The following is a 26,016-nucleotide window of genomic DNA, read 5'->3' as shown; positions in this document are numbered from 1 at the left end:
TGAGGGAACGCTGAGCTCCAGCAGACATCTTTTCTTATTCATCACGTTGCACGTCTGAGTCTAAGCCTGTGCCAAAATGGAAAGCAGTAGTAAAAGTGAGTGCATAACCTCCCACTTCCCTGCTGGATTGCAAAGCAAAACAGAGTTTGGCACATCTTAACTGTTGTATATGAACCTCCGACTGAACCAGAGCAGGTGTTGACAAGCAGAGGCAAAGATTTCTAGTAAGATTCCTCTGCCTCTCAGATATGTTTAATTTTGAGACGCTCAGTTAAAACAGTGTTGATACTTTTGTTCTTAAAAGTAACGTAAGCAATAATGGTCACTCCATGACCTTACCTTACCTTACATAACCTACCTGAGTGGCTCTGGATGCCAGTGTCAGAAAGTGAAATCAGTTACCTTTGCTGTTTCCACATTTGCCAGCACCCGGAAATTAAAACCTTAATTTATCTGATAATTTGGCAAATTTATTTAATTTGGTATATATGTGCGTTGTGTTTAACGCTAGTTAGTAAATGTTAGAATGCTAACATGCTAAAATTAGAAGGTAACCGTTGGTAAACATTAGACCTGACAAACTGTATTTAGTTTAACGCACCCATGTAGGTTTTGAGGAAATTTCACAATTTACCTTTTGAGAAAGTTACAGAGACTGTCTGATTTTCGCAGTAATTTATTATACATTAAAACGTTTCCCACAAACCTCCTGCAGCAAAAGCGCACTAGAGTGTGTTCACACAATAATGGGTGCACAATGGCTATCATCAGAAGACACAATCATCATCATCATCATTAAAAGTGTCAGGTCTCAATAGTTATCAATTTCAGCCATTAGTGTCATCACCACTACCAGTGACCAAACACCACCTCACAATAATCTCATTCTTAATATTCAAACACAAAGCCTTAATGAAGTGGTCCACAACAAACTGGGGTCAAACTTAATCATTTGTTTTAACCTGCATAAAGCCTTAATAACATTTTAGAAATAAACTGAATACTGTTCTGATTATACAAATCAGTTAATCATATCATTCACACACATTAAGAAATAAATCATGTAGCTTAACCAACTTATCTCGTTACATTTGGTCTCTTAATCCTGGGAAAGTGATCCTGTAGTCATTTTGATAACCTCTTAAAAACTTGCAGGCTTCTGCAGATCTGTGCAAGTTATAACAAACAAGAAGAATAATTTGTAGATGCTCACAATTTGACCCTAGTTTGCATCATACTGCACGATTCCTACAAAAACAAGGGCACTGCCCCAATTTTCTTTTACATGGAGAACACAGACAACACACATACAAATCCAAAGATGTACAATGGCAAAGAATGGGTGAGGGGATTTTTTTTGTTTGTTTGTTCATTTGTAGATTTCTCAAAGAAAAGTCTGTTAAGTTCAACTGGATCCCAAAGTATTTCACAATACACATTTCTGGCCAATGCATGGGTATGCTTGGAGGGCCTGATGGGATTTATCAAGCAGAACTGAAGCAGGATTTACAATTACGATTGAACAAGGCTGATCAAACACACTTATGCACATGTCCACCCAAAGACACACACATCTCTCAGTATGCTGGATCTGGCTGAGGCACAAGAGCCTCTTAGAGTAGATTCTGATGGACTTGTGTACAACTAATGATAAACAAGAGCACTTGAAACACGTGACAGGAATAAACAGAGCCTCAGAGGAATTATCAGTGATTTTATCATTACATAATGCTATAGCATGTGCTGAATGCTAGCATGAGCTTGGGGTTTTGGGGGAAAGAGTGGATATTTAAAGATAAACCAGCACGATGACAGACATATTCCTGTCAACCACCAATGCTCTACAGTAAGTCCATACTCCATCAGTAGCAGCATATTTCTGGTCAACATCCTCCTCTAAATGGACTTTTCAGTACCTTACATATGGGGTGGGACTGGGCATTGGATAGGGATGGGCAGCATGTGAACTACTTTTTTATTCATTACACTTATTTTAAGACATGAAGAGTCGCTGGTGCACATAGAACACGAGTATTTCCGCAATGAAAGACTGAACAGACAAGTATGTGTCCTGCAGGAGGTACCAAGGTCATGGCCTCACACAGAAGTAAAAAGTGCCAACAGACTTGACAAGTTCAGGGTGAAGCACTGAAATGTGGCCAAGCGAAAGCCAAAAAAAAAAAAGGAGCCGAGTGCTGTCAATCACATTCCACAAACACAGCTAAGCCAACTGTACAGCACAGAGAAGACAAGTGACCATTCTTCAGTGTCAGTTTGCCTGGGCACAGAAGGAACGTAAAGCCTGACAAGCCTGGAGCTTGATAAGGAGAGCAGTGCCACCTGGGACTGTGCAAGGTGGGCCTGGGACAATCACTTTAGGGGCAGGAATCGTTTTTCTTCCCCCAACATTTCTGACACAGGCTCCAAAGGATCCCAGTGGTCCCTCTTTCTCCATTTAGTGTCATCTTTTCAATTAAAGATGTGGAATGAGGCTCAATTGCAGGCCGTGATCGTATGGTCGTTTCAAGTCACAAAAAATATCAGCGCAGATTTTAAGAGCAACATCAAGCACAAATCTTAACACCGAACTGAGAGAAATAAACATTTCAAACACCCTATTAAACATTTTTTAACTGATCCTACAACATCTTTTGAAACCTATGCATATCCTGTGAATACACCTATAATTAATTAATCCGTCAGGACTAGCAACCATAGATATGCGTAGCTCTTAAAGACGTACAGTGTTGATTCGTAGTGGCTGCACGTTCTTGCCGTTGGCGTGACTTTGGCCGGGGCTGAAATAGGGGAAGACTTTTGTGGGGAATTTCTCTCGATAGGTGTAGAGCCAGGACATGTCGTCTGCATTGTAGAAGATGAGCAGGCCTTTTGGGTAGTCCAGGTACACCCCCACCTTCTCCAGCTTACTCTTTACATTGAGACGGGTCCAGGGCTCGGTGCAGGCGCTGTACTGGTTTCCGTCATGCATAACAATGCAGTAGAAGCCACGGCTCGGTTGGATCTGGATGCTACCTTTGCGACTGACTGTCTCGCTGGCCACACCGATCATCCACTGGGTCTTCTCAGACACCATCACCTCCCAGTAATGGACACCTGAGGCAAAGCCCTCTGCACCTAGAACAGACACCTCCACATCAAAGCGGCGGGGGGAGTCCTGAAGCGGCTGCGGATGTAGATTCCCATAGGCCACAATGGTACAGTCGTCTGAGAGGATCAGTCTTTGGTGGGCTGTGATGGGGTCGAGGGTCAATGCTGCTGGAACTGAGGAAGACGAGAAGAGAGATGAAGGAGGAGATGGTTTTAGCATAAAGACCCTGCAACTCAGTATTTAGTTTTAAGTTTAACACAGTCGGTGAAGTCAGGTTATGAACTGATCTCAAATGTTTCCTGTGAAATTATTGCAACACAGGTTATACATTGCTGTACCAGAGGTGGAAATATATATAGTGACATAGATTGTTAGAGGTTTCGTTGTATTACATACACTGAATTATACAATTCTATTCTATTCATGATGAATACAGACACAGATAGATAGATGGACAGCTTGTATAGGCCACACCCATTCCTGCTCAACTATTAATTGATAATGAAATAAGGAGCTGTGCAATGACTAACTGTGAGTACACCGTGATACTTCTTTTTTTTTATCATGTCTGTAGCTTTATGTATAAGCCAGAGTCAAGCTCTCTCCTGAGCCCAATAGAGTAGATCAGTTTGAGCAACACAGTGAAGCAGTAATTACAGGGGTGGGAGGAGCAGCTCCAGCTTGCTCCTTAGGCTCCAGGCTGGTAGGAGGCTGTTGCTTGGTGCAGTTATGTGGTTTCAGGGAGGGAGAGTATGCACCCATCTCTGCTGTAAGCATTTAGTTATAAGGGACTCATATTAGGCTGAACAATAACAGCTTGTTCTCTTTACTCTCAGAATGAGAAAAGAGTGGGAAAGGCATCTTTTCATGTCCTCTGTAGATTTTTAACATCTGAGATAAATGGAGGTGAAATCTCTGGCAGCTGGCCAGTGGACGGGACAATGCCTTCTCCAGTCAATGACATCCCCAGTGTTTGTTACAGTCAAGTCATTAAAATTTCATAACTTGAGTGCCTCTTTGTGTCATGCAGAAAAACATTCAAGCATACACACATCAACATAAAAAAACATTTATTTATTTTTTGCTGAAAAAGGAGGGAAAAAAAAAAAGCAGTGTATGGTAGTTATTCCCACCAACCCATCAGTGACAGCGAGGGATGAAGTATGATGGGAGGAATGTCTTTGTTGCATCTATGGCAACTGCTGTAGATGGATTGTAACCAATTGTTCCATTTGGCAGTCAGTCACGAAAGGCCAAAAAATTGCCTGGCCTCCCCTCAGCCAGCAGCAGACTGAAATGGGAGAATTGATAGAGGGAGTAAAAAATTCCCCTGCACAGTATTTTAAATAATCACCTGTGAGTGAGTGATGGCTGAGTGAAAGCAGAGGGAGCAGAGCTCCTCTCACCACTGTCAAACAGAGAAGGGCATCACTGCCCTCCAGGTTCAACCACCATTTCTCATCTGAGGAGGAAGAGAATCTCAGAAGCATCCCTGCAATATTAATGTAGAGCAGGATTAGCTCCTGCAAGTTACATTTGTCAAATGTTCAGCTGCCAAGGCAGAATTAGACAATCAAACAACTTTTTTAAGGAATTGTCTGATGTGAAATGTTAAATAAAAACTGGCCTCCTTGTTGCAGCCTCATATTTAACAGTAAATGAGTCATATCGATGCTCTGCTCTTTCATCAGAAAACCATATAAACGCATTTCCCATGAGGCTGCATGCCCTTTGCGTCACGCTAGATTCCATATGTGTATTTACTAACACATATTCTCATACATATTCTAGTAACATACACATATGTTCGAGTCATGTTCACATACCTGGCGAAATATCTTGGAAGAGCGACTTCCATATTGTGTACTGTAAGGGCCCCATGTACTTGGATGTGGGGAAATCTTCATATGTCAGATTGGTCTCATGTATCTTCCCTTTAATACTGGAACAGAAAAGCAGATCAGTATCAATAGAAATCAAACTCACTGCTTTCCCCAAATAATCCTGCCTCTTGTTCAACCAACTACATCAATACTTATGGTAATTAATCTGGTTGGTGTCTGAAATGTGCTGTTATTGACATTTAACAACAACTGACAAACTGCTTCATGAACCTCCCGCAAGAGAGATGAATATATTAGTGAGGAGGAGGGTGTAGAGTGGGATTTAGCTTCAACGTCATTACGATAATATTCAATAAGAACCTCCACATGAATCACTCAGAGTACTCCTACATAAAGTAGGGTTTAGGCAAGACACTGAGTGGGTTGCATACTAAAGCTGCAAATGACAGCACAGTGTGCTGAAAAAAGAGTGACCTTACATATGCAGTATGTCATGTAGCATCAGGCTACTTGTGGTGCAATGGTCTAAAAACAAGTGAACAAAAATTACTTCTGCAAGTACCATATTTAGTGTGTTTCAACAGAACAATATGTTTTGAATGATTGAAGTTCTTCTGGTGTTTGCACATGTAAGGAGAAATCTGTTGTTAGAAGACATAAACATAAAACAAAACATTCAAAAGACAGAGTCTTGCCAAGTATTTGACACATGACAGTAATTGGTCAGGGTTACAGATGATTCTAAAGAAATAGGGACGAACACCAAACCCTGGACTGCTCTAGTAGAGTGAAACATTTAATAGCTCTATCTTCTTAGTCATCAAATCTACACCATATATTCATTATTGTTTAAAAGTATCTGTACAAAAATAATATTAATGATGTAATTTTAAAGATATTGTGTCATGAAATAAAAGTGATTGTGATGTGTCTGTCAGTTTTGCTGGCTCTATATCCAACCTCATTAAGTGAAACTAAGACATTAAACTACTCAATTAAATTGTCCTGATGTACCCTCTCCCAGATTAAACATTACAGCTGGTTTATTTCAGGCCTGATACTCCATCTGTTCAGGGATTAGTAGATGCTGTTGCTCAAATCTGCACTTTCTCCAACATTTCACCAGCTGTATGTTTAGCATGAGCAGAACAGACATTTGCCAAGTAACCTGGTATTATCATTATAACATGTAGTGCCACTTATTGATTCAAGTGTTAGTACATGACTAGCGGTGCTAAAAACTGATCCTTCTTGGACCAAAAGTATTTAAAACCGCATTTTTCATGCACTGATGAAACTGGGACTGTTTTTATAAACTCAGGGGAGGTGACGCACCTCTCAGATGTGACGGCTACTCCCTCCAGGAAGTCGTGGCGTCCTGTCTCGTTGAGGCGCTCCTGCAGGATCTGGATGCCCTCCTTTACGTCGCGCAGCTGCTGACTGTAGCGCTGGATCTTGTGCTCAATGTCAGCGAGTTTGCGGGCTGTATCCATCTCCAGCTCCTCCAGCATGCTCTTCTGACGCTCGCGCAGGAAACGGTGAAGGCGCTCGAATGCATCACCGATAGTTGCACGCAGACTCTTAGCTGAGGACTAAAAAAGAGAGAAAAGATGGTTTACTTAAGAAAAAAAAAGAAATAAAAACGTTTGCAGCTTGATGGATGTCTCTAACTGCCGAAACAGGACTGTGAAATGGACTTTGTATCGTAATTAGCTGGGTTTGTTGAGTGCTTCAGTCACAATAGCCTGACTCTTAATTAGACAAGGGCCCATAATTCAAGGCTTACAAAATGCTCTAAACTGTGGTAATATTACATTAACATTCATTGATTCAGCTTGTACATGTATTGATTTGAAATGGCTCTCTGAGAATAGTGTGAGTACAACCTTCCACACAGTTTACACTGTTAAAGTGAAACAAACCAGAGTAGTACATAACAGATATAACCCCCCCAAAAAATGATTGAGAGTAGGGTCACAGAGGGCTTAAAGTCCAGTGATTACGAGTCTGGTGGTCAAGCAGAAAAGCTGAAGCCATTATAGTGCGGGACAGAAGTTCAGGAGCTGAAGAAAAGAAACTGATGTGTAGCCGAAGAGGAAAATGGGAAGCTGGACATCAAAGAGAATGAATCAGCTGAGTATTAGCAGTCAGAGTGTCAGAGAGACAGAACAAAGAGGTGTGACGACAAAACCCTGCAAAAAAAAAAAAAAAAAAAGAGCCAGAAACTCTGAATTTAAAGCTTCTGAAAAAGGAGACGACTTCATTCATACATTAAAACGTTCACTCACAGTTTCTATCATTAACTGTTATCATTCGACTGAAAAACATTCAAAAGGAATTCAAATCAAAGAGCAGCTAAGAACAAAAGAAAACGAATGACCACTGAATCATAGTGAAATTGATCTAAACAAAAAATCCAGATAAAGGATGTTTGGATGAAAGTCTGATGAATGGAGCTTATTTTTTCTGATGGGAATTTCAACAGCTCCTTTGAATTTTTAGGAGGAGATGCATTTAGAAATTGTGACCTGAAGTTTAATTACACTTGCCCAAAAATTCAATCGATCCCCTTCAAAAAGCAGGGAAGCTTCTCCTCTTCTCACAGGGGCAGGTATACTCATTCAGCCTGTGGGAACCTGCTAAGATGACTATTTCTCTGCAAGCATGAGAGCTATGACATTAAGGTGAGCTTCATCTGAGCCTGCCTGCCTAGTTAATAGTTGAGAACTTATGGTATGGAGGAGGAGGACTGCAGCAGCCTAGCTATCAGTCTGAGCAACGTTTCTTGCTGTGTTGGCCCAGCAGGCTGTGATGGTACTGAGAGGGGGTGTCTGCAGCCCTTGGAGACAGAGTGCTGGCTACCTTTCAGCAAAGCATGTGATTATAAAGCAGATCCCCAGTGGGCATGTGAATAGGACACAAAGTCTATCCTTCAGGCGGAGATCCTCCCAAGCACACACGAGCCAAAGACTCAAATTGGAGTGCAAGGCAGGCATATTCATTGAAAATGAAAACCAGGCTCCTGCAGTGCTTCTTCCTTAATCTTAGTTCAAAAACTGAGACACAAATTTCTGCACATGTATATGCATAAGACCAAAAAAAGCAATAAATATATTGTTTTAAAGAAATGAGATGGAGTTCCAAACATTAAAGAGCAGTTCTGATTACAGGTCTTGAGGGCTACTGCTGAAAATTTGATGAAGTTGCATCAAGTCTTTTGTGGCTGGAAATCTGCAAATTTTCCTTAAAGAGTCAAAGTTTTTTAGGACTGCAGAGTACAAGTTCCAGAGTTAGAAAGAAGTGAATTTCCGAGACCACTTTGGGCTGCTCCTCACCTCTGTGGCCAGTGATACAGGCTACATAAGCTGCTATTAGCATGACATGCCTGAATTACCAACGCAACTGTCAATGGTCAGGTTGCACTGTGTTAATGTATGCACCAGGTTTTGAAAAGGAAGAAAAATGCATGGAATAAAAATGACAATACCTCTGGTTCTGCTGCATTATTTTGATACAATTTCTTCATGGGTCTGAAAATGTTGGAGTGCAATGCTAAATCAGTGGAACACTCTTTCAACAACAGAATTAAAGATGAAAAACAAAAACTACAGGCAACTTAAAGTTCATCCAGACAAAGAAACAAGACGTTTGATTTTCAGCCACCTAAATGCATCAGTTATAAATGCGTCATGCTTTCATCCAAGCACTGTGTGAAAATGATTGCAAATTTAATGAGATCAGCTCATTGCCAATGAGGAGTGGGGGCAGCTGAAAGGTCTGCGTCTACACAGCCAGACTGAATTGACTGAAATGGTCAGGACCTGGCTCTCTCTCTCTCTCTGTCGGTGCAGAACTCGGACAGGTAGATGAGTGATGATGTGACACTGAGCAGCAGGTAGAAAAACAGGAGAAAGGGGAATGTATTCCCTAAATGACAAATAACGCTGATGGCTGCAACAATGCCTCTGCCACAGACCATGGTCAATAGCTGCACTGTCACCACAGAAGAGATGAGTGTGTATGTGTGATGGGGTATTTGAGGAGCTGACAAATTGAGTGGATGCTCATGGATTGCTGATTAAAACCAGGTGTCGAGATTAAACAGCTGCTCAATAAACCAATTTACTTGTTGGAATTTAACTGTCAAGCCAAATCAGTTAGGAAGGAAGATGGATAATCAGTATCTTAAAGAATGGACACGTTGAGACAGACCTGTCCTTTATTTGCTGCTCATGAGACTTAGTTTTGTATGAGCCGTTTTATGACATGAATATTACTTTCTCCCTCTGGGTGTTTAAGACAAAACAAAAGTGTTAGACTTCTATAAATATCTACATATGTCGGTTATGACTTTTTTTTCTGATTGTAGTTGTTGGTGTAGAATTACTCAAATGAAAATGAGAATTTTCCAGTTTCTTGTTCAAATATTGCATCTCTAAAATGTCAGAAAATGATGAATAATAACCATCAGACTTTCTGTATAGATTTCAGCACTCTAAAGAAGCATCTTTGGATTTCAAGCTATTCATCAGACAAAACAAGACCTTTGAATACATTACCTTGGGCACCTCTTGACTTTTAATAGAGAAAGTAGTCTGTAGATTAATGACTACTGAAAATAATCATTAGCTGGAGCCCTACCAGAGATATTCCATTTACTATAAGGAAAAAAAAACATGGAGTATGTGTTCAGAATTAAGATGCTGGAACTTGTAAGTTGTTTGTCCAGCAAAAGTGCCAAACATTTGCTCATTCAACTTCTCAAATTTATGGAATATTTTGACAATGAATCTAAACGTTATACTGGACTTATTATAAGTTGAAACAGGTTTTACAGTACCTTGGTCTCAGTGAGTTGTCTCTGCAGGAGCTGTAGGGCCTCAGTGTGTCCCTTTTCACTGTCCTGCAGGGAGGCCAGTTGCTCCTTCATCTCTCTCTGCAGCACAAACAGCAAACAACAGGTCAGTAAATACTGATTGGACTTTAATCTGCTGGAGCAATGGAACTAAATTCAATTAGGCAATTAAGAAATGTCATCATTCTACCTTTATATTTTAAAGCACTTCTGTCTTGCTGAAAACCTACGTTTTATCACAGTTATTAAAATGTTATTATTTGTATGACAGCCCTCTTTGCTCAGGTATGAAACAGCGAAGATTTAAGCCTCAGCTATGAAACCAAGAAAGGTAGAGTTAGGTACGAAAGAGATGAAATGAAATCTCTAGACATATTTGGCTGTGTGAGGAAAAAAAACTGGGTCTCATCTCTATGCAGGTACATGCTGGCAGAATCTGCACCATTTAGCCACCTCTGAGTCTTCTCAAGGTTCTGCGGGAATTAGCTGGGATGGCTGCTGTCACGAAAGGTGTAGAGTTTTTAATGCTGATCCCATGTACCAACAACACCTAGACACTCAAATTTAGGTTTGAGGAGAGAGATTTAGTAGAACCACTTCTCTCTTTGTTCATCAGTAGTTAGCGGATGTTATCATAAATTATAAATGATGATAAATGAGTTGAGTTTCAACATCTCACTCAAAAACCTGAATCTTTAGATGGTACACGTTAGCTGTTAAAAGGAAAACTGAAACTGTTTTCACTTATGAAGAATATTATGTACCCTACAATGTTCACCTTCATAATAAAGCCTGACACAAAGTCCAACTAGGCTTGAGTGTCATTATTAGGAGGATTACGAAAATCAGCACAAATCATCCTGAGATGGACATGAATATTTGTTTTAAAGTCCACGACAATCCATTTAATAGTTTGCAAGATATTTACGTAGAGCTTTTTCGTCCTGCAAAAGCATTCAGGTAGAGTATTCTGCTCATTAATAAAAGCTGTGAATATTAACACCACAATAAAAAAAAAAAAAAAAACCTGTCTAAAACCCTCATACATAACAAGACAACAGATGTATGACAGTGAAAATTGCCTCATCCATTTGCTCTGATTCCAGGGGAAATGAAAAACTGCATCAAAGGAAACAACCTGTCAAAAGTCTCATTTATTTCAAACCCCCCATTAGCCACCCTGCTGCCTCTTTCTTTGCCCATGTAACCTGTACGTCCCTTTCTCTGTGATCCACAAAGTGTCACCTCCCCCTAAACACCAACCGCAGCAAAAAAATCCACCAAATGGAAACGTCAGCTTAGTGCAGCTAATAACACAACCATCACTCAGCTTCCAGGTTAAACTGAAGGCCAGAATAGATCCACTGATGGGAAAAACACATAATAATTTAATCTATAAGGAAAAAAATAGTACCAGTGGGAAAGAGAAAATTAGGCATGCATCAATATGTGATTTATTCTTCACCTTGGTCATTAGCTGTAAAATAATGTGCAAATGTGGGCTGTTGAAGATGAAGCATGTCACTTCTCAAGGACAGAAAAACAACAGTGCAGGAGGTGAGTATGACTCTCCATGTTAATGATAGGAGTGCGGCAGGCTCAGTGGGCTCTCTGCCTCATTGCTACACACTTGTCTGCAGCAGGTCAAAGGCCGCTCCCACACACCGAGATAGACCAACACTGACAGACTGGCAGAGAAAACATGCTCCTCCACTCTTCTACTTCACATTGGCTGAACCAACTGGTCAGAGAAGGGCGACTTTAACTCTTGCTGCTGTTCTGCCAACAAATGAATTGAATCTACATGAACGCACACATCTGTGAAAACCCTGCAACTTCATGTTGCTTAGAAGTTTCATCCTCTAGTTTGTAGCAAAAATATATATGCACCCTGTTCCTGTTGTCAAACAGAAGTTATTGCTAAAATTTAATGCACTGGGAAACAGGGTACACTGTACTTAAGATGAATTTAGGCAGCTGAAGCTGTGTTTCAGAAAAAGGACAAATCAATTTTGGTGATATCACCTTTCTACACTCCATAACATGCAGTTACATAATCCTATCACGATTTGAGTATCCTACAGGTGGACATTTTCTGTAATGACATTTCTAGCAGTAAAAACCACAGATGTATGTAGTGTCCATTGCTACACAAGGGCAAGGAACTGTAATTAGATGGAATTTACAGCTATCTAGAGAATAAGAGTGAATGTTGGTGAGCAGACTATTTATTAAGTGACAAAATCAAGAACTTGATAGCTGAATGGTGGTAAAGGTAGAGACTCGACAGGGAAGCTTGTGTGTACAAGCAGTGTGTGAGTGTCTGCTTTCATGCTGTGTGGAGGCGTCTCTCTCCTGTCCATCGCATCTGGCCAACACAAGTCTGACATGACATTTCCCCAGGATGTTAAGTTGCAGGAAATGGGGGCTGTGGCTGGGGGATTATAAATCTAAAACACATTTCATCATGCTGTCATTCCATTCTTCTTCTTCCTCTTTGGTCAATTTAGCATTGTTGCATGTATACATACAAGTAAATAAATGAATAAACTAATAGACATGTTTCTTTAACATGGGGCTTAAAATTTCTCAAACTTTCCTAATGTCTGTGAGCTTGATTATATTCAGCAGCCCCTTCAGAATTTAAAAGAGTCTTATTGGCTTTAAACTGCCAGCACGGATGAGGAAACGAACAAAACAACATGCAGCAGTGTCAGAGCATGAATAATAAAAAGCGTACAGGATGGAGAACTTCCATTCACACTCATACAAGAGTAGCTTCCAGTGATTTCTTTCACATGCACTGATGACTGATGGGAAAAAAATAAAACAGTGAAAGCCTGCAACTCATCTTCTTGCTGGAAGACGAGCCCATATACTACTTGGAATTGTAACTGCAGTGGGATCTGTTTCATCTTTTTATCAGAACACAGAGAATGCAAACCCCAGCAGAGACCACAATAACTCAACATACTGCAAATGATTTTCACAAGGACAGTTTGACATAACCTTCATGGAGCTGAGAGTGTAATTCTGTCAGGTAACAGACAGGTTGGGTAAATAGGATGCCAGCCAATAACACAGCAGTGAACACACTGGGGCCGTTACAGTCAGCTAGTAAGCTTTATAGGTTATTGTAAATTAGCACGGACCAGGCCTGAAATATGTGGCCTAACACTGTGGTTACGTAGAGGCAATAACATACCATGAAGTCAAGGCTACCAGCTTAAATATAACAACAGAGGCAACATACTTCAAAATGTATGCACATAATATGCATCCACACACATTATCTAACATGTCCTCACCGTTAAGTGTCTATAGATATACAAAGCATATTAATTTTGCCCAGTTAGTTTAGATTGGTGTCAATCCACCAGGACAGTGACTGTCTGAAAAAAAAAAACAACAACAAAAAAAAAAACATATTGAGCCAGTCTGTACTGTAAATGTAAACTCAGGATAGCAGATGTGTTACTTTATCATGCATTCATAAACTGAACTACCGTTAAATGAATCTATTCACTCAGTTCTTAGATCTGTATCAAGATCTGTATTCAAAAAATGATGTATAGTCTATTTGCACAAAAATCCCCCCACACTAACTAATTGCCATTTTGACTAGTAATGATAACATTTATATCTCTTGACACCAGAGAATATAAAGAAACATACAAGGTTGAGTAAAGCATGTGATGACTTGCTGTCACTGAAATTTCCTTTATTAGAATAAATATATTTCATTAGATTAAACTGAGGGCAGGCAGAACTGACAGGAAAAAAAGCACAAACAAAGAGCAAAGATAAACAACTAGTACTTCAAATGGTACTGTGTGATATAAGGTGCTGTTATTTCTAATTGGTACACAAGCCAAATAAAACCATCAGTGCAGGCCAACTCATCAGCAGGTTGTCTACATGAAACGTAACGACATGCGACTAGCCTGCATGTGGTCCTGTCGTCCCAGTGCGAGGACCTTTCACAGCACTCAATGCCAACCCAAGAGCATCCTGTGGACACTGACACGGACTGCAGAGAAAGAGCTAACAGCAGACCTTCACCAGCAACTGCTCATGTCACAACCGCAGAAATACTCACTGTGATTTGAGCTGTGTTTGGTGGGGTGCAGAATTGTAAAAACATTTTAGTCATCTCTGACGCACAACCCTAACAATGACTGTCAATCAGTGCGAGTTTAAAATGCAGACCAGTGACTTTTGGGAATACAATACATTGTGTAAGGGCACAGGCTTTCTAATGTTTTTTTTTTTTTTTTCATTGTTAGTCATGTCCTCATTTTCATGAATAAACCAAGAGTGGCTGATTTACTTGAGATGTGTTTAAAGTCCTAATTACCTCTGGGCCGAAGGATTTGTGGCCAATCATAAAAATGTTTCACCTGCCTGTCTACTGTGACAGCTGCCAGCCCTCTGGCCCTGGGCAGCAACCCAAACAAAAACTTGTGAAAAGAAACAAAAAGCAGAACAACAAAAATGCTGTCTCAGGCTGAAAACTCTGGTGTATTTGTTCCAAGACATCAAATTGAGCTCAAGCTGTGCCTTACATTCCACATGGCCTTGTTTCCTCCAGCATCAGCAGAGTCTGCAGCCTCTCTAGAGGTACAGGCACGTACAGCCTGAGCTCAGCCAGCACAGCAGGCAGAGGCCAGCTGAGCTGAGTGAGCAGGACTGGCCTGGAAGGCTGGAGGACAGAGACACACAACTGTATTCACCCCCAGCATCTGTCCTACTGAGAGATGCAGCCTGTGATGAGAACAGCTTGTACATTATGTGGGATTGTGTGCATCTATTACACAGCAGCAGTACTGCCAATCTCTCAGTGGAGGTTTTCAGGCAATTTGTAGATATGTTTTATCAGTAGATGCTGATATATTTTAATTCTATCAGGGTTTCAACTAACATTTATCTTCATTATGCACTGTATACTTTCTAGTAATTTAGTACTGAAAAGAGCAAATTGATTGATCAGTTGATGGAAATAAAATTGTGAAGAGATTTGATGATTTATCTAATGTCAATTTCAGGCAAAAAATAAAATAAAATAAAGAAATCTCTGATTCCAGCTTGAAAGATGTCAAATTTAAAATGACAAATTAAACAGAAAATCCTCATATTGGCTTAGCAGTAACTAAGAAATGTTTTGCATTTTTTCTGTCATTACTTAACTAATCAAAAATGCTGTCCAATTTCTGTCAACCAGCTAATTGACTTCAGTGCAAACATTCTTTCACAGTTCTATACTTATTAGAATTATTTAATTCAAATTAAAGCCGATTCAGCTGACAACTTAAAAATTTAAAGGCAAAAGGTGAATTCACCTTAAGGCTTACATTGAGTGATAAGGCCAACATAAGACAACTGATTATGGTGGCCCCTTACCACTGACTATTTCCTATTGGTAAAATCAGTAGGGAGAAGTGGGAGAGCTGATGCCGCCAGTCCTCTGAATGTAGGGCGCGTCATGTAAATGATGAATGCTCAGGGGCTGCTGTTCCACTTCCTGGAGTGAGAAAGGGCACGAAATATGCAAATGTAATATCCAAAACATAACGCTAAGAAAAAAAAACATAACAGCACATGTCACTTTTATTTATTTTTTTTATCCTTAAAATGAAAAAGGATTCATGGTGTTTGAATTGCTGACACAGTTCTACAGCTTAAACTGAGAACCGAGTGTGTTGTTTTACCGGGGCAGCAAACACGTGGCTATCTGAGGGTTTTAAGAACAACAAACAGCTCTCAGTGCCATCAGTGTTAAGTTTGATAATCTACACAGCACAAGACAAGCCTTTTAAGAGGAACAGGGGGTTTGTTGTTGGCACTAGAGTGGAAATCCTAGATGTGTCAAGCAGCAAGAGCAAGCCTGCTGCTTGCATGAAATCTCGGGATTGACAGAAGCGACACAGAGCTTCACCTTCAGGCAGCTTCTCCTGACTTCTGAGCACAACTAACTTCTGCACAGCTATACCCAATTTTCACAGTCGAACTTGGAAATGCATTTGACAGACAGCCAATTTAAATGCTTACAGGCCTAATATGAAATTTCTGAATATTCTCACTACAGAAACCAGTTTCAACCCATCTCTGAAGAGCTATCAATCAACCCAGGCAACAGCAAGACTTTAATCTTACATAGGCAATACATCATCTCAACAGGCAACTGATGAAAGAAAAAGCAACATTAATACACAAAAGTACCCTTTTAAGCCTGTGAGATTACATAAGATACAAAACAAACCACGAGCTTCTACCGTGAATCACTGATGTGTGTAATTATTAACACAGAAAGAGATCATCAATAAAACTGGTTTAAGTGGCTATTTTTGGAAATTCCACTCGAATTTTTATATTATTGTGCATATTGTGGCTCAATGTGAGATTAACCTGCAGTTGAGCTGAGGGGCTGTGCCAAAAAATTGAATAAAAGTTATTTTAGAAAAAAAAAAAAAATTGTGAAACTGTGATGGTGCCGTCCCAAAGGTCACCAAGAGGGCTCTGTGTTCGTACCATTTGGCCATATATACCCATTTAGGTTCAAATATAAACCCAATATCTTTTTTTTTTTTTTTTTTTTAAATCGTCAAAGACTAGCACATCTAAACAAAAAAAATATAATTCAAAATACAATGGTGAGTGAAAGTTAAACTTCTGAAAAGGGTTAATTTATGGAGACGTCAAAGATAACTGATGTTTACTTTAAATGATGGACAGTTTATTTTGAAATCTGTTTACATGATCTGTTCACACTAGCATTTTGCATCTCACATATGCCCATATGTTAACAAAACACAACTATATTTTTAAGCAGCCAAGTTGCTCAGTTCTGTCACCTCTGTGATCACCTATATTCTGCTTTTATGAGGCTGAATTCACAAGTTTTATAATCTCATTTACATACAAATAATCCCTGATCTCTACCGCTCTTAAAATGTTAAACAACAAAACGGCATTTTTAAAAACATGTGTGTTAGAAAAGGTAAAATGAATTTTGATAGAATACCCTGCAAAAAATATTACTGACTGCATTGCAACAGAAGAGTTTTCTCTGTCACGTCAACATATGAGGTTGCTGATAAGAAAGATGTTTTTACTTGGCTTTTCCCAGTTCAAGCTGTAACACTTTTCACAGCACTCTAAACTATGTGACAGCCCTCTAAACTATCTAACAGCCTTAATGCTTCAGGAATGCTTGCTTGTTTTACAGCTGCAGTTCTTGTGAGTCACGGTATTTAAGAACATCTGCTCAAATGCCTAAACTGTAAACAGCTGCTGGAGCAGAAAACCTCTGATAATGTGCAGACTGAGAGCTATGATTGCTGGCTGCTCCCTACTGATTAGCCTGACCCTAGAAGTATGCTAAATGCATTATGGGTAATAAACATGCTCCAAAAATACCTGGCCAGAGATCCTAGAATTGGTTGTACATCACATTAACAAGCAATTTAGAAGTTATGATGTCTAAAATTGCTAATGGGGATCTCAATTATATAGGCCAAATCATGCAGTTGTGCAAAAATTAGACTATAGAGATGGATTTACAAAGCCTGATTTGTTGTTGTTTGGAGTTTTATTAACTTTCATCAAGAAGCTTTTTTTTCTTTCACAACTCTGATAAACAAATGCTTTACAAGGTTTGTTGCTTAATTTGACCACCATTCCCTTATCCCACAGATACAATCAGTCTGAGACTCCATCTATCATTCATCCCCTGCCCCTCTGCACGTGGACTGGCCAAAACCATAGATTTATAGGTACAGCTGACTCTCTCTCATTAAAACAATGCAGGCATTTAACATATAAACAGTCTCTCTCTCTTCCTCCAGTGACTGGTGACTGGTTAGCTCAGGGATGGGGTTCAGTCTGAGTCTGGCTGATAAATGAGGACTCCTATCAGCAGCATGTCTAATTAAATCATTTGCAGAAAATCACAAACACGGGGAATTACAAGAGATTATGGCCCAGTCTGGCCATGCCCAGACCCCCAAGAACAATAGCCTATAATCTGTCTTCATTCCCCAGCTAATCAAGCAACACAGGGCTCAGAGTCAAATAGCTGCAGCAGTAAGCGACACCAGTGTACATCCAACCAAATATCAAACTGACACAGAAGAAAGGGAAAAACAGAAACGAAAATTCCTCATCATGAACTTATTTTTAACATTTACCAAGATCTGCAATTGATTCTGCCTAAAAGCTATCTTCTCCAAACTTTTTTTTTCCAACTTTTTACAAGAGTTTCAACCTTTAAGGCAGCGAGAACAAGAGTAACCATTTCCATTATACCGTACACCGTCTGATCTTTTTATTATTTAATGTGATCTTTCTAGCTGTGTCACTGGCGTGCTGGCTTCCCTCCCTCCTGATCTGCCTCATATTAGGGAGGACAGGGCTTAACATCAAGCCACAGTTTAAGCCACAAAACTTTGAGGACAGCACTTCCCCTTTCATTCGCTAAGATGAACAGTAAATCTCTTCTGTCCGGTGACCCCTCCTCTCCGACCAGCCAGACCAGTACAGCACACATAGCATTCTTGTGACCTGTAGGTTTAACTAGTTGCAAGATACAGGTCCAACTACTGATGTCACAGAACAGGTATAATGCCATTATAATGAATCATCAGGATAGTCATGTGGGAGTTTAGTATTTCTACAGAAAATTAAAAGCCTCAGCAAAACATATCTCTTCAGAAGTGGTTATTTTCGAGGTTGCATCGTTTATAGTGTTGCTAAGGAAATATCCACCCAGTTGCCAGATTATTGAGCAGTTACCATCTAATACAACCACCCTGCAATAAATCTAGCTTTTGTGAACGTGCTAATATTTAGTTTTTTCTTAAACCATAGAGAAGTGGTAATTCAAATTTATGGACATGAGAATGTAGTGTGGAGGCAGCATTATATTGAGGGGTGTTTCCACCCAGTTTAAATGAAGTAGACCAAATTAAAAACACCTGTACAATACAACATACCTCAACGGCGCCATAAACTACAGCTTACAAAAGCAGTATCATGTTAAATCAACACTAACACTAATAAACAATTTCAACACTGTAGCCTTCATCAAGACACGATTTGCTACAGGATTGTTAGATTACAGCATTTGTTTTCTTAAATGTACCTAATAAACTGGCAATCAAGGGTATAATTTCCACTCACGGTCAATGACGAGCTACTTGTGCTGCTCTTTACTAACACAGTTTTTCTGTGTTATGACTGTTTTAAGAGGCTGTAACTTTCATGAGTGACTCATTTACTTCCAACTTAACAGATAGCATCAGTAATTATGATGAGACTTATGAACAAAACAAAATATCTGCGAATGCGATTTTCGGTTCCCCCTTCACGTTTAGAGCTGCTTAACATAATTTTGGCTTTCCACTGGCCAAAGAAGTGGACGTACTTGTAGATCTAGTGCCACTTCTAACAGTTAAGATGCTTCTGGGAAACACCTGTTCAGCTTAAGAGAGTTTATAAGATAGATTTTACTATCATATTACAGCAGCTTTATGATATGTAACATGGGCAACGTTATATGGGTAACATGGTGCTGGCCTCATTGTACCTTACACTATGTAGCTGTTTAATTTCTCTAAAAGGAGCCATTTTAACGTGGTAGAAAACATATGGCAAATTGCAGCTCCAAATTCTCTGTGCAGAAGGCATACAAAAGCATTTCTAATACACAGATGTCCAGACATCTGACTCATTGTACGTAAATGCAAGCCAAACTAATCATCTAAACGAGACAAAATGTTGTGTGTGATGGATACAGAACCTGCTCTTCTTTCCCCAATCAGTGTAGCTGTTTATCTGCCCATTTACCAACAGAATGAGCTGAAGTAAACACACAGCCCTGGCTGTGTCCTGCCTCAAGCATCATCAGCAGTATCTGTAATAAGCACAGTACAAGCTACTGCTTCTCTCTGGATGAGTATATTATGCCAGTTCTACCCTAGTCTACCCAGGTCTCAGAGTCTGTCTTTCGCCATGGCTCAGTTTCCATGATCGTTGCCTCTCTGCCACACCACTGACTGACCGCCAAGCTTGACAAACTCATTTGTTTGGGATGGGTGGGTGGTGGAAAATTAGCAGGGTGAGCAGCCTGGAACTACCTTCCTCATAAAGAACTGCTCTGCAAACTGTGGCATTTAATAAAGCACACGCCTCAGAAACAAGGAGATTACTGAGAGGGAAGACACATAGGGGAGAATAAAGGAGACAGATAATGATGAAGCTGCTAGAGGAAAGCAGAGCTGACTGAGGCAAGCCACGGGGGAGATGGTAGCCGTGGGTGCCCTTGAAATTGCCTGACTCATTACTGCAGCAGCACGGCCATGCGTGGTGATGGCAGGCTCAGAGAGAGCTCTCAGCTGGGCTCTGACAGTCGGTGAGTGAAAGGCAGCCTTGTTTTAAAACTACCAGTAAAACGCTTCAAAGGCTGGAATGCTCTTTTCAAACACCACCCTGCATAATGTCATGTTTTCATGATTAACCTCTCTGTGGTGGTCAAATAAGGGAGAAAGAACTACTGTAGGTGTACCAATGTGTTTAAGGAAGGGCGCATTCAAGTACATTTGGACATTTTGAGTGACAGGTTCATATGGGTGACTCAATGACACAGTAATCATTTAATTCTCCAGCTGCGTGGGTTTTAGTCCTTCTTAGACCAGCATACATGCACAGTTGCCTGCTGCTTTTCTCCGTTCACATACTATCTACAGTATCAATATTCTTTAGAAAAAAGTAAAGTCCACAAACATGCATGGATGACCAGGGTTTTTGTCTTATATCCTTTCTTATCTGGTCTTAACTGCTGTCAAAGTATAAAGACTCCAGAGCAAGAAGACACACAGGAAGAGTCTGTCTAGCCCTGCAATACAGTTGTTGCACACAGTGCACTGACAGTCTTGATCATCACAATTTAGCCACACTGGCTGCTCCAGCTTCCACTTCGTCCTCTGCAGGAGCTGACTGCCAACTTTAGGCCAAAGTGGGGTGATAAATGCAGCGCTTCGTCCAGCTCCAATCAGGGTTACAGCGATCCAGCCAGGCTCTATTTCTGATGGCGCCAGCACTCCAACTGTAGCATGACTGAAGGAGGGAAGTGTAATCTCATCACCATTAACCGTGTTCCCTAAAATAAAGGCATTATTTCCCAGAACATAAAGCTGATATTTTACAGGGCGACAGAAAGGAGCTCAGCAGATAAGAATGTCTGTCCTCTTGGTTATAACCTGAATTAATCAGGTTAAAGAAAGACTGACAGGCCAAAGATTTTCACAACAAAATAACAGAGAATTCAGATGATGAGATTGCTTGATATGCATTCACACTTTTGAGGTTGCTAGTGCTGATTATGGGTCTGTGTGATGTTTTAGTCCTCAAGAGGTTTGAGAAATAATTTTGCATTAACAGTTCTTTCTGCTCTTGTACATTAGGTTTGGAGTTTAATGCCATCCAATATGACTGGTGGAATAAAACCCCTCCTAATCAGAATGCATTAGTTCCTGTGAAATCTCTGCTCCCTGAAGCAAATGGCAGAGCAGCACACAAATCCTTCTCAATCCTACCTTAATGTCCTTTACGCTGAAAAAAATCGCATAGGCAAGCAATTATATGTTGGGTGAAATGTTTCACCAGATGTTTGTACGTCACCCTCGCAACGGTTGGCTGCTGGATGTTTATGTGCATTACCAATTTGACCGCAGGAGTGTTTACGTGGAGAAAACGGTGCAAATCAGCAGGAGGTAAAGCTCTCAACACAGCAACAAGACACGGGGCTTGAGGTCAGTCGAGTGACATGCCAGGCTAAGGAGATTACAGCCTTCCAGACTAACCAAAGGCTGCACTCGTCACTGGACACTGGTCAGCAAAACATACTGTCAACACAGTTATACCAATGGCAGTGCGACATAAAGGAACTGTTTTACTGAACATTATGGGAATCTGGTCTGTTTGAGAATATCAAATCTAAGGCCCTGAATACAGATATGTGTTGTAACAGCAAATTAGCCTAAGCCTAATGCATACGCATTAAGAAATTTAAAGTGGGCCTTATGTATGTGTAATCTATCATGGTGACACATTGTAAGGGTTGGACCAAATGTCTGAGTGTAAGAGGCTACTGCAGATGCCGAAATTGGATTTTGTCATCGTTGTACGTCTCATTGTGAAACACACTAATCATCGGTGTTTTGCTTTCTGAAGATAGCTAAGTTCACAACAACAAGGGGACAAAGAACAGATCTGTGTCATCCCATTCCTCAGGTGGGTGACGGGAGGAGAGGATGACATAACCTAAGAGTAAATACTGCTGGGAAAATGGACAGTAATACTGAACTATTTTTACTTGACAACACTGTTTTTTGCGTTTTTTCTTGAGAACAAAATCATGCCTCTTTACAAATCATTTGGTGATTTCAACCAAACCATAGCTTCTCTAGACCCAAGCTTTTTCTAAATTCTGCCTAACCATACAAATGATGGTTTATATCAAGTTAACAGAGGAAAAGGAGAAAGCAACAGAGAATGAAGCAGAAACGGTTTAAGTCAATCCAAATTCTCATGTGCCAAAATGCTTAACAGTTTGACATAAACAGGTCAAGCTTTTGGCTCTCAACCTACCAAATCTTTTCTTCTTCATCTCCAAATGTTCCCATTTCACAAAAGCTCTAATGTTCCTTTTAACAAGGGGTCACCAAGTTGGCACATCATGTGCCCCTTTGGTACTCAAAACACCGAAGCTGATTACTGCTGCACTTTTAACACATCCTCACTATTCTGTTTTGGCACTTTAGTTAAGCATTGTGAAGCGTCATGTGAAAAGTGAAGTTTGTGCCTGCAGGCACAGTTCTCACACATTTCTTTCTAACACTGCTCCTGTACAGTCCCTGGAAAGAAATAGGAAATAATAAGGAATCTTGTAAGATCACTCATATAACACAGAGTTTTACTTAGGCTGCCCTAAAACAAATAAATACAGAAAGTAAAGTTCAGTTACCTTTACCAATAAAACTCACTTTGTGATCTCAAACATACTAGAAAATACTGTTGGTCTAAAGCCGTTTACTGCCTTGTTCTAATGTTTGTATTTATCTGATAAGGATGAGACATTACATAACAAACCACCCTACTTGTAGATCTAAAAAGGCGAGCATGCCAAGCTCATCATGGGATATGGTTGTTTCCGAAGGGGCCTCTGTGTATTCATGCTCTCTTTCAGTATTGTAGATCTGAGAATCCTCCAAAGCTCCTGCCAGAATGCAAAATGCCAGATCGCCGCCGTGAAAAGCGCTCCAAGCAGAGGGACAAGCTGGTGCCCAAGAAAAGAGAAACATCTTGTGCTGGGCCTAATTACTTCTGCTCCAAGATTACACTGTTTTGACCTTTCTCAGGCTGCCAGCTCAGAGCCTAGTTGAAAATTAAGGAGGACAGCACTGATGTTCATGGCGCTGCTCATTATATTTAATCCAGAACACAGAAAAACGTGACTGTATCTCTGTAATAACCACAGATCACCTAACTATGTTTTGTCTTCTATTCCATGCTTTAATCATTTCCTTTCTCCCCACAAAACACCTGAATGGTCCTAGTCCAAATGATTTTTTTTTTCTATAAAAAACAAAATAAACATAAACTACAGTTATTTTTCCTCAAGCAATAAGTGAGTAGTATATCAGTCCTAGCAACATTATTTTCTGTTGATGTAAAGGCTGGAAAAGAGCAATTAAAAGGAATCAGCTCAGTTTTTAATAAAGATATATACATCCATACATACATTTAAAAGCTGTTACTACTGGAAATCTGCTGACAACCTGTATAGCTGCAGAGTCCAATCCACATTTGACACTATGTTTTCAGTTATTTCTCTTCTGGTGCTTTTCACTGAAAAAAATAGAGATGCTGGCAGCTAATGAGGTCTAAAACGAGACTAAAGTAGTTGTGGTTTGGCCTTAAATCTAGGACAAAAATATTGATTTAACTGTGCCTATAATTCTAAATAAACTATGAATTATGAATAAATAACTGCATTTAATAGGATAACAAGAAATATAAAATATTATAAAATCAATTGCAGTAAATGTTGGCCATTAACAACGCTATTAGAACATGAATGAGACAAAAGTTATTCATTACTTTATATCACGATTTCTCCATCAGACAGTTTCTAATTCAACTGCAGTCTGAATACAAACTTGTTCACTGATTCAGAGCAGTGAGGGCAGAATGAGCTTGTCGTTGTCAGAGATACACTTTCAGAAGAGCGTAAAAGGTCAGTGTAATGAACAGTCAAAGTTGAGGGCATCACATTGACAGTCTGTGCAACAGCAAAGGACGTTGGATAACAGAGTAAGTTACAGTGACTGTAACATTTTAAAAATGCAGACACAACAAAAGTTATAGTTCAACATGAAACTGAATGTTTTGGATCACCTAAACTGTGGAATGTTTGCCTAAGCTGCATTGGGGGAGTGCAATCCTTTCAAAACTGAACAGCTGAGCATTAACCATCAACAGATCTGTTTTTACTCAGAAAGTTTACTCTACTGTCTGCAAAGAAAACTGGAAATCAAACATTTTTATGTTACATAAACCAGTTCTGAATATCTACATTAGTAAGAGCAGAGTCCATAGGTGAGGCAGACTACACAACATTAGACTGGAATGTGTTTATAAACATAATGGAGCAAAGAAGGAACAGGATTAGGAGCTTTGTTTCATGGTTATTGGATTGTGGCTCTGTGGGAATGATCAAAAAAAATCCAGTTAATGTGGAAAATATGAGTCAGTATAAACACGTGACACATAAACATCAGCATTGGCTCTAACATATTTACAGCCACTAACAAGAAGAAATCAGAATCTACAATGTAATGAATCATTACAATATTTTTGAGTTTTTGTTCCCACTACTGTTTGTGTATTTTATTTAATTATTTTATTTATTGCTGAGACAAGATCTCTTCACTAAACTCACATTTCTGCTGCATATTTAATTAATCTAACATGCTTAAACTCAAATACATCTCTTCTACCACTGTTATGATTAATAAGTTGTACTTTTTATGATATGCTTACAGAATTTGTAATTAAAACTAGCACTGCAAGCGATAAAAAACCGGACTAGATAGAGAAAAAAAAAAACAAAACACTTCGCTTCATACGGATTGAGACCGAGTTGAACTCACAGATGTGCCAGGTGATGTGGACATCGGGAAGGCAAAAGTAAATTAGAAGTATCTCATTCCTCAGCACCTACAGTACCTAAAGTACTCTTGAGAAAAGCATACAATTCCCAAACTGCTTCAGTGGAGCTGCTCTGTGGCATTAAAGGGCTGAGGCTTAACTATTTGGCAATTCCCACAAAATGAATGAGTGAAACTGCCTGAATGTGGTGCAGAGTGCTAAGTGTTTTACGAAAATATCAACTTCCACTTACTAATAAGCTGTCACAGTGCATTTGTGCTACAACTCACCTGTATCTCCTCGTAAGCCTCGTCAATAGTGGTCACTTGGTGCTGCTCGTGTAGCGCCGGCTCGTCACAGAAGAAGCACACCAGACTTTTGTCAGTGAGGCAAAACAGCTTGACCTTCTCGTGGTCCTTGCAGGGATAGGAGCTCCTCTGAGCATTAAGTATGGCGTCTAGTGGGAAGGCGGAGTAGCGCTCCACAATGTTGGACAGCTTGAGACTTGGTGAGAGGAGAGGATCGGTGAAGGTCCTCCGGCACTCAGGACAATCCCGCGTTCCGTGAGGCTCCTGCCTGCTCCAGTGTTCAGTAATGCACTTCCTGCAGAAGTAGTGCTCGCAGCCAAAGCTGACGGGGTCCTGGTAGATGCTGAGGCAGATGGAACAAAGGAGCTCGTCCTTCAGACAGCAAGCCATTTGCAAAGACAAAGAGTGACCCGCATCTAAGAAGTCAGCGCTCTGGAGCCAAGTATACTTAATCTTCAGCTGAGTGTTTCACTGTCATGTGGGAGTTCACTGCCAAAGTCTTAAGGAATCTTGGGATTTTTAACTTTTTTTTTGTTTCTGTTGAAAAATAATAAACAACAAAAATAAGATGTTACTGATCTTTTATTAAAGAATACTATTGCACCTGGTCAGAGAAATCATTAACAGAAGCAGGTTATTTTGGTTATACATTAACAAAATTGACTTCAATGAGAGCATATTTAACATATAATC

The 26,016-nt window shown here is 40.0% G+C and overlaps 1 protein-coding gene across 1 annotated transcript in view; it reads right to left on the bottom strand.

Annotated features, from left to right (window-relative positions):
- Positions 1-660: 660 nt before the first annotated feature.
- Positions 661-26,016, bottom strand: part of trim62.1 (tripartite motif containing 62, tandem duplicate 1) — a 26,181-nt gene continuing 825 nt past the window's right edge. Inside the window, exons 2-6 of the mRNA XM_026306952.2 lie at positions 25,306-25,860; positions 9,794-9,889; positions 6,289-6,545; positions 4,936-5,051; positions 661-3,282 (exon numbers count right to left, since the gene is read on the bottom strand). Of these exons, the coding sequence (XP_026162737.1) occupies positions 2,732-3,282; positions 4,936-5,051; positions 6,289-6,545; positions 9,794-9,889; positions 25,306-25,713 (1,428 nt within the window). The 5' untranslated portion in view covers positions 25,714-25,860 and the 3' untranslated portion in view covers positions 661-2,731. The remainder of the gene's footprint in view (positions 3,283-4,935; positions 5,052-6,288; positions 6,546-9,793; positions 9,890-25,305; positions 25,861-26,016) is intronic.

The sequence above is a fragment of the Mastacembelus armatus genome, chromosome 5 (assembly GCF_900324485.2).
Source record: "Mastacembelus armatus chromosome 5, fMasArm1.2, whole genome shotgun sequence".
Lineage (NCBI taxonomy): Eukaryota > Metazoa > Chordata > Actinopteri > Synbranchiformes > Mastacembelidae > Mastacembelus > Mastacembelus armatus.
Note: the sequence above shows the minus strand (reverse complement) of the source record. Positions and strands in the feature narration are given on the sequence as shown.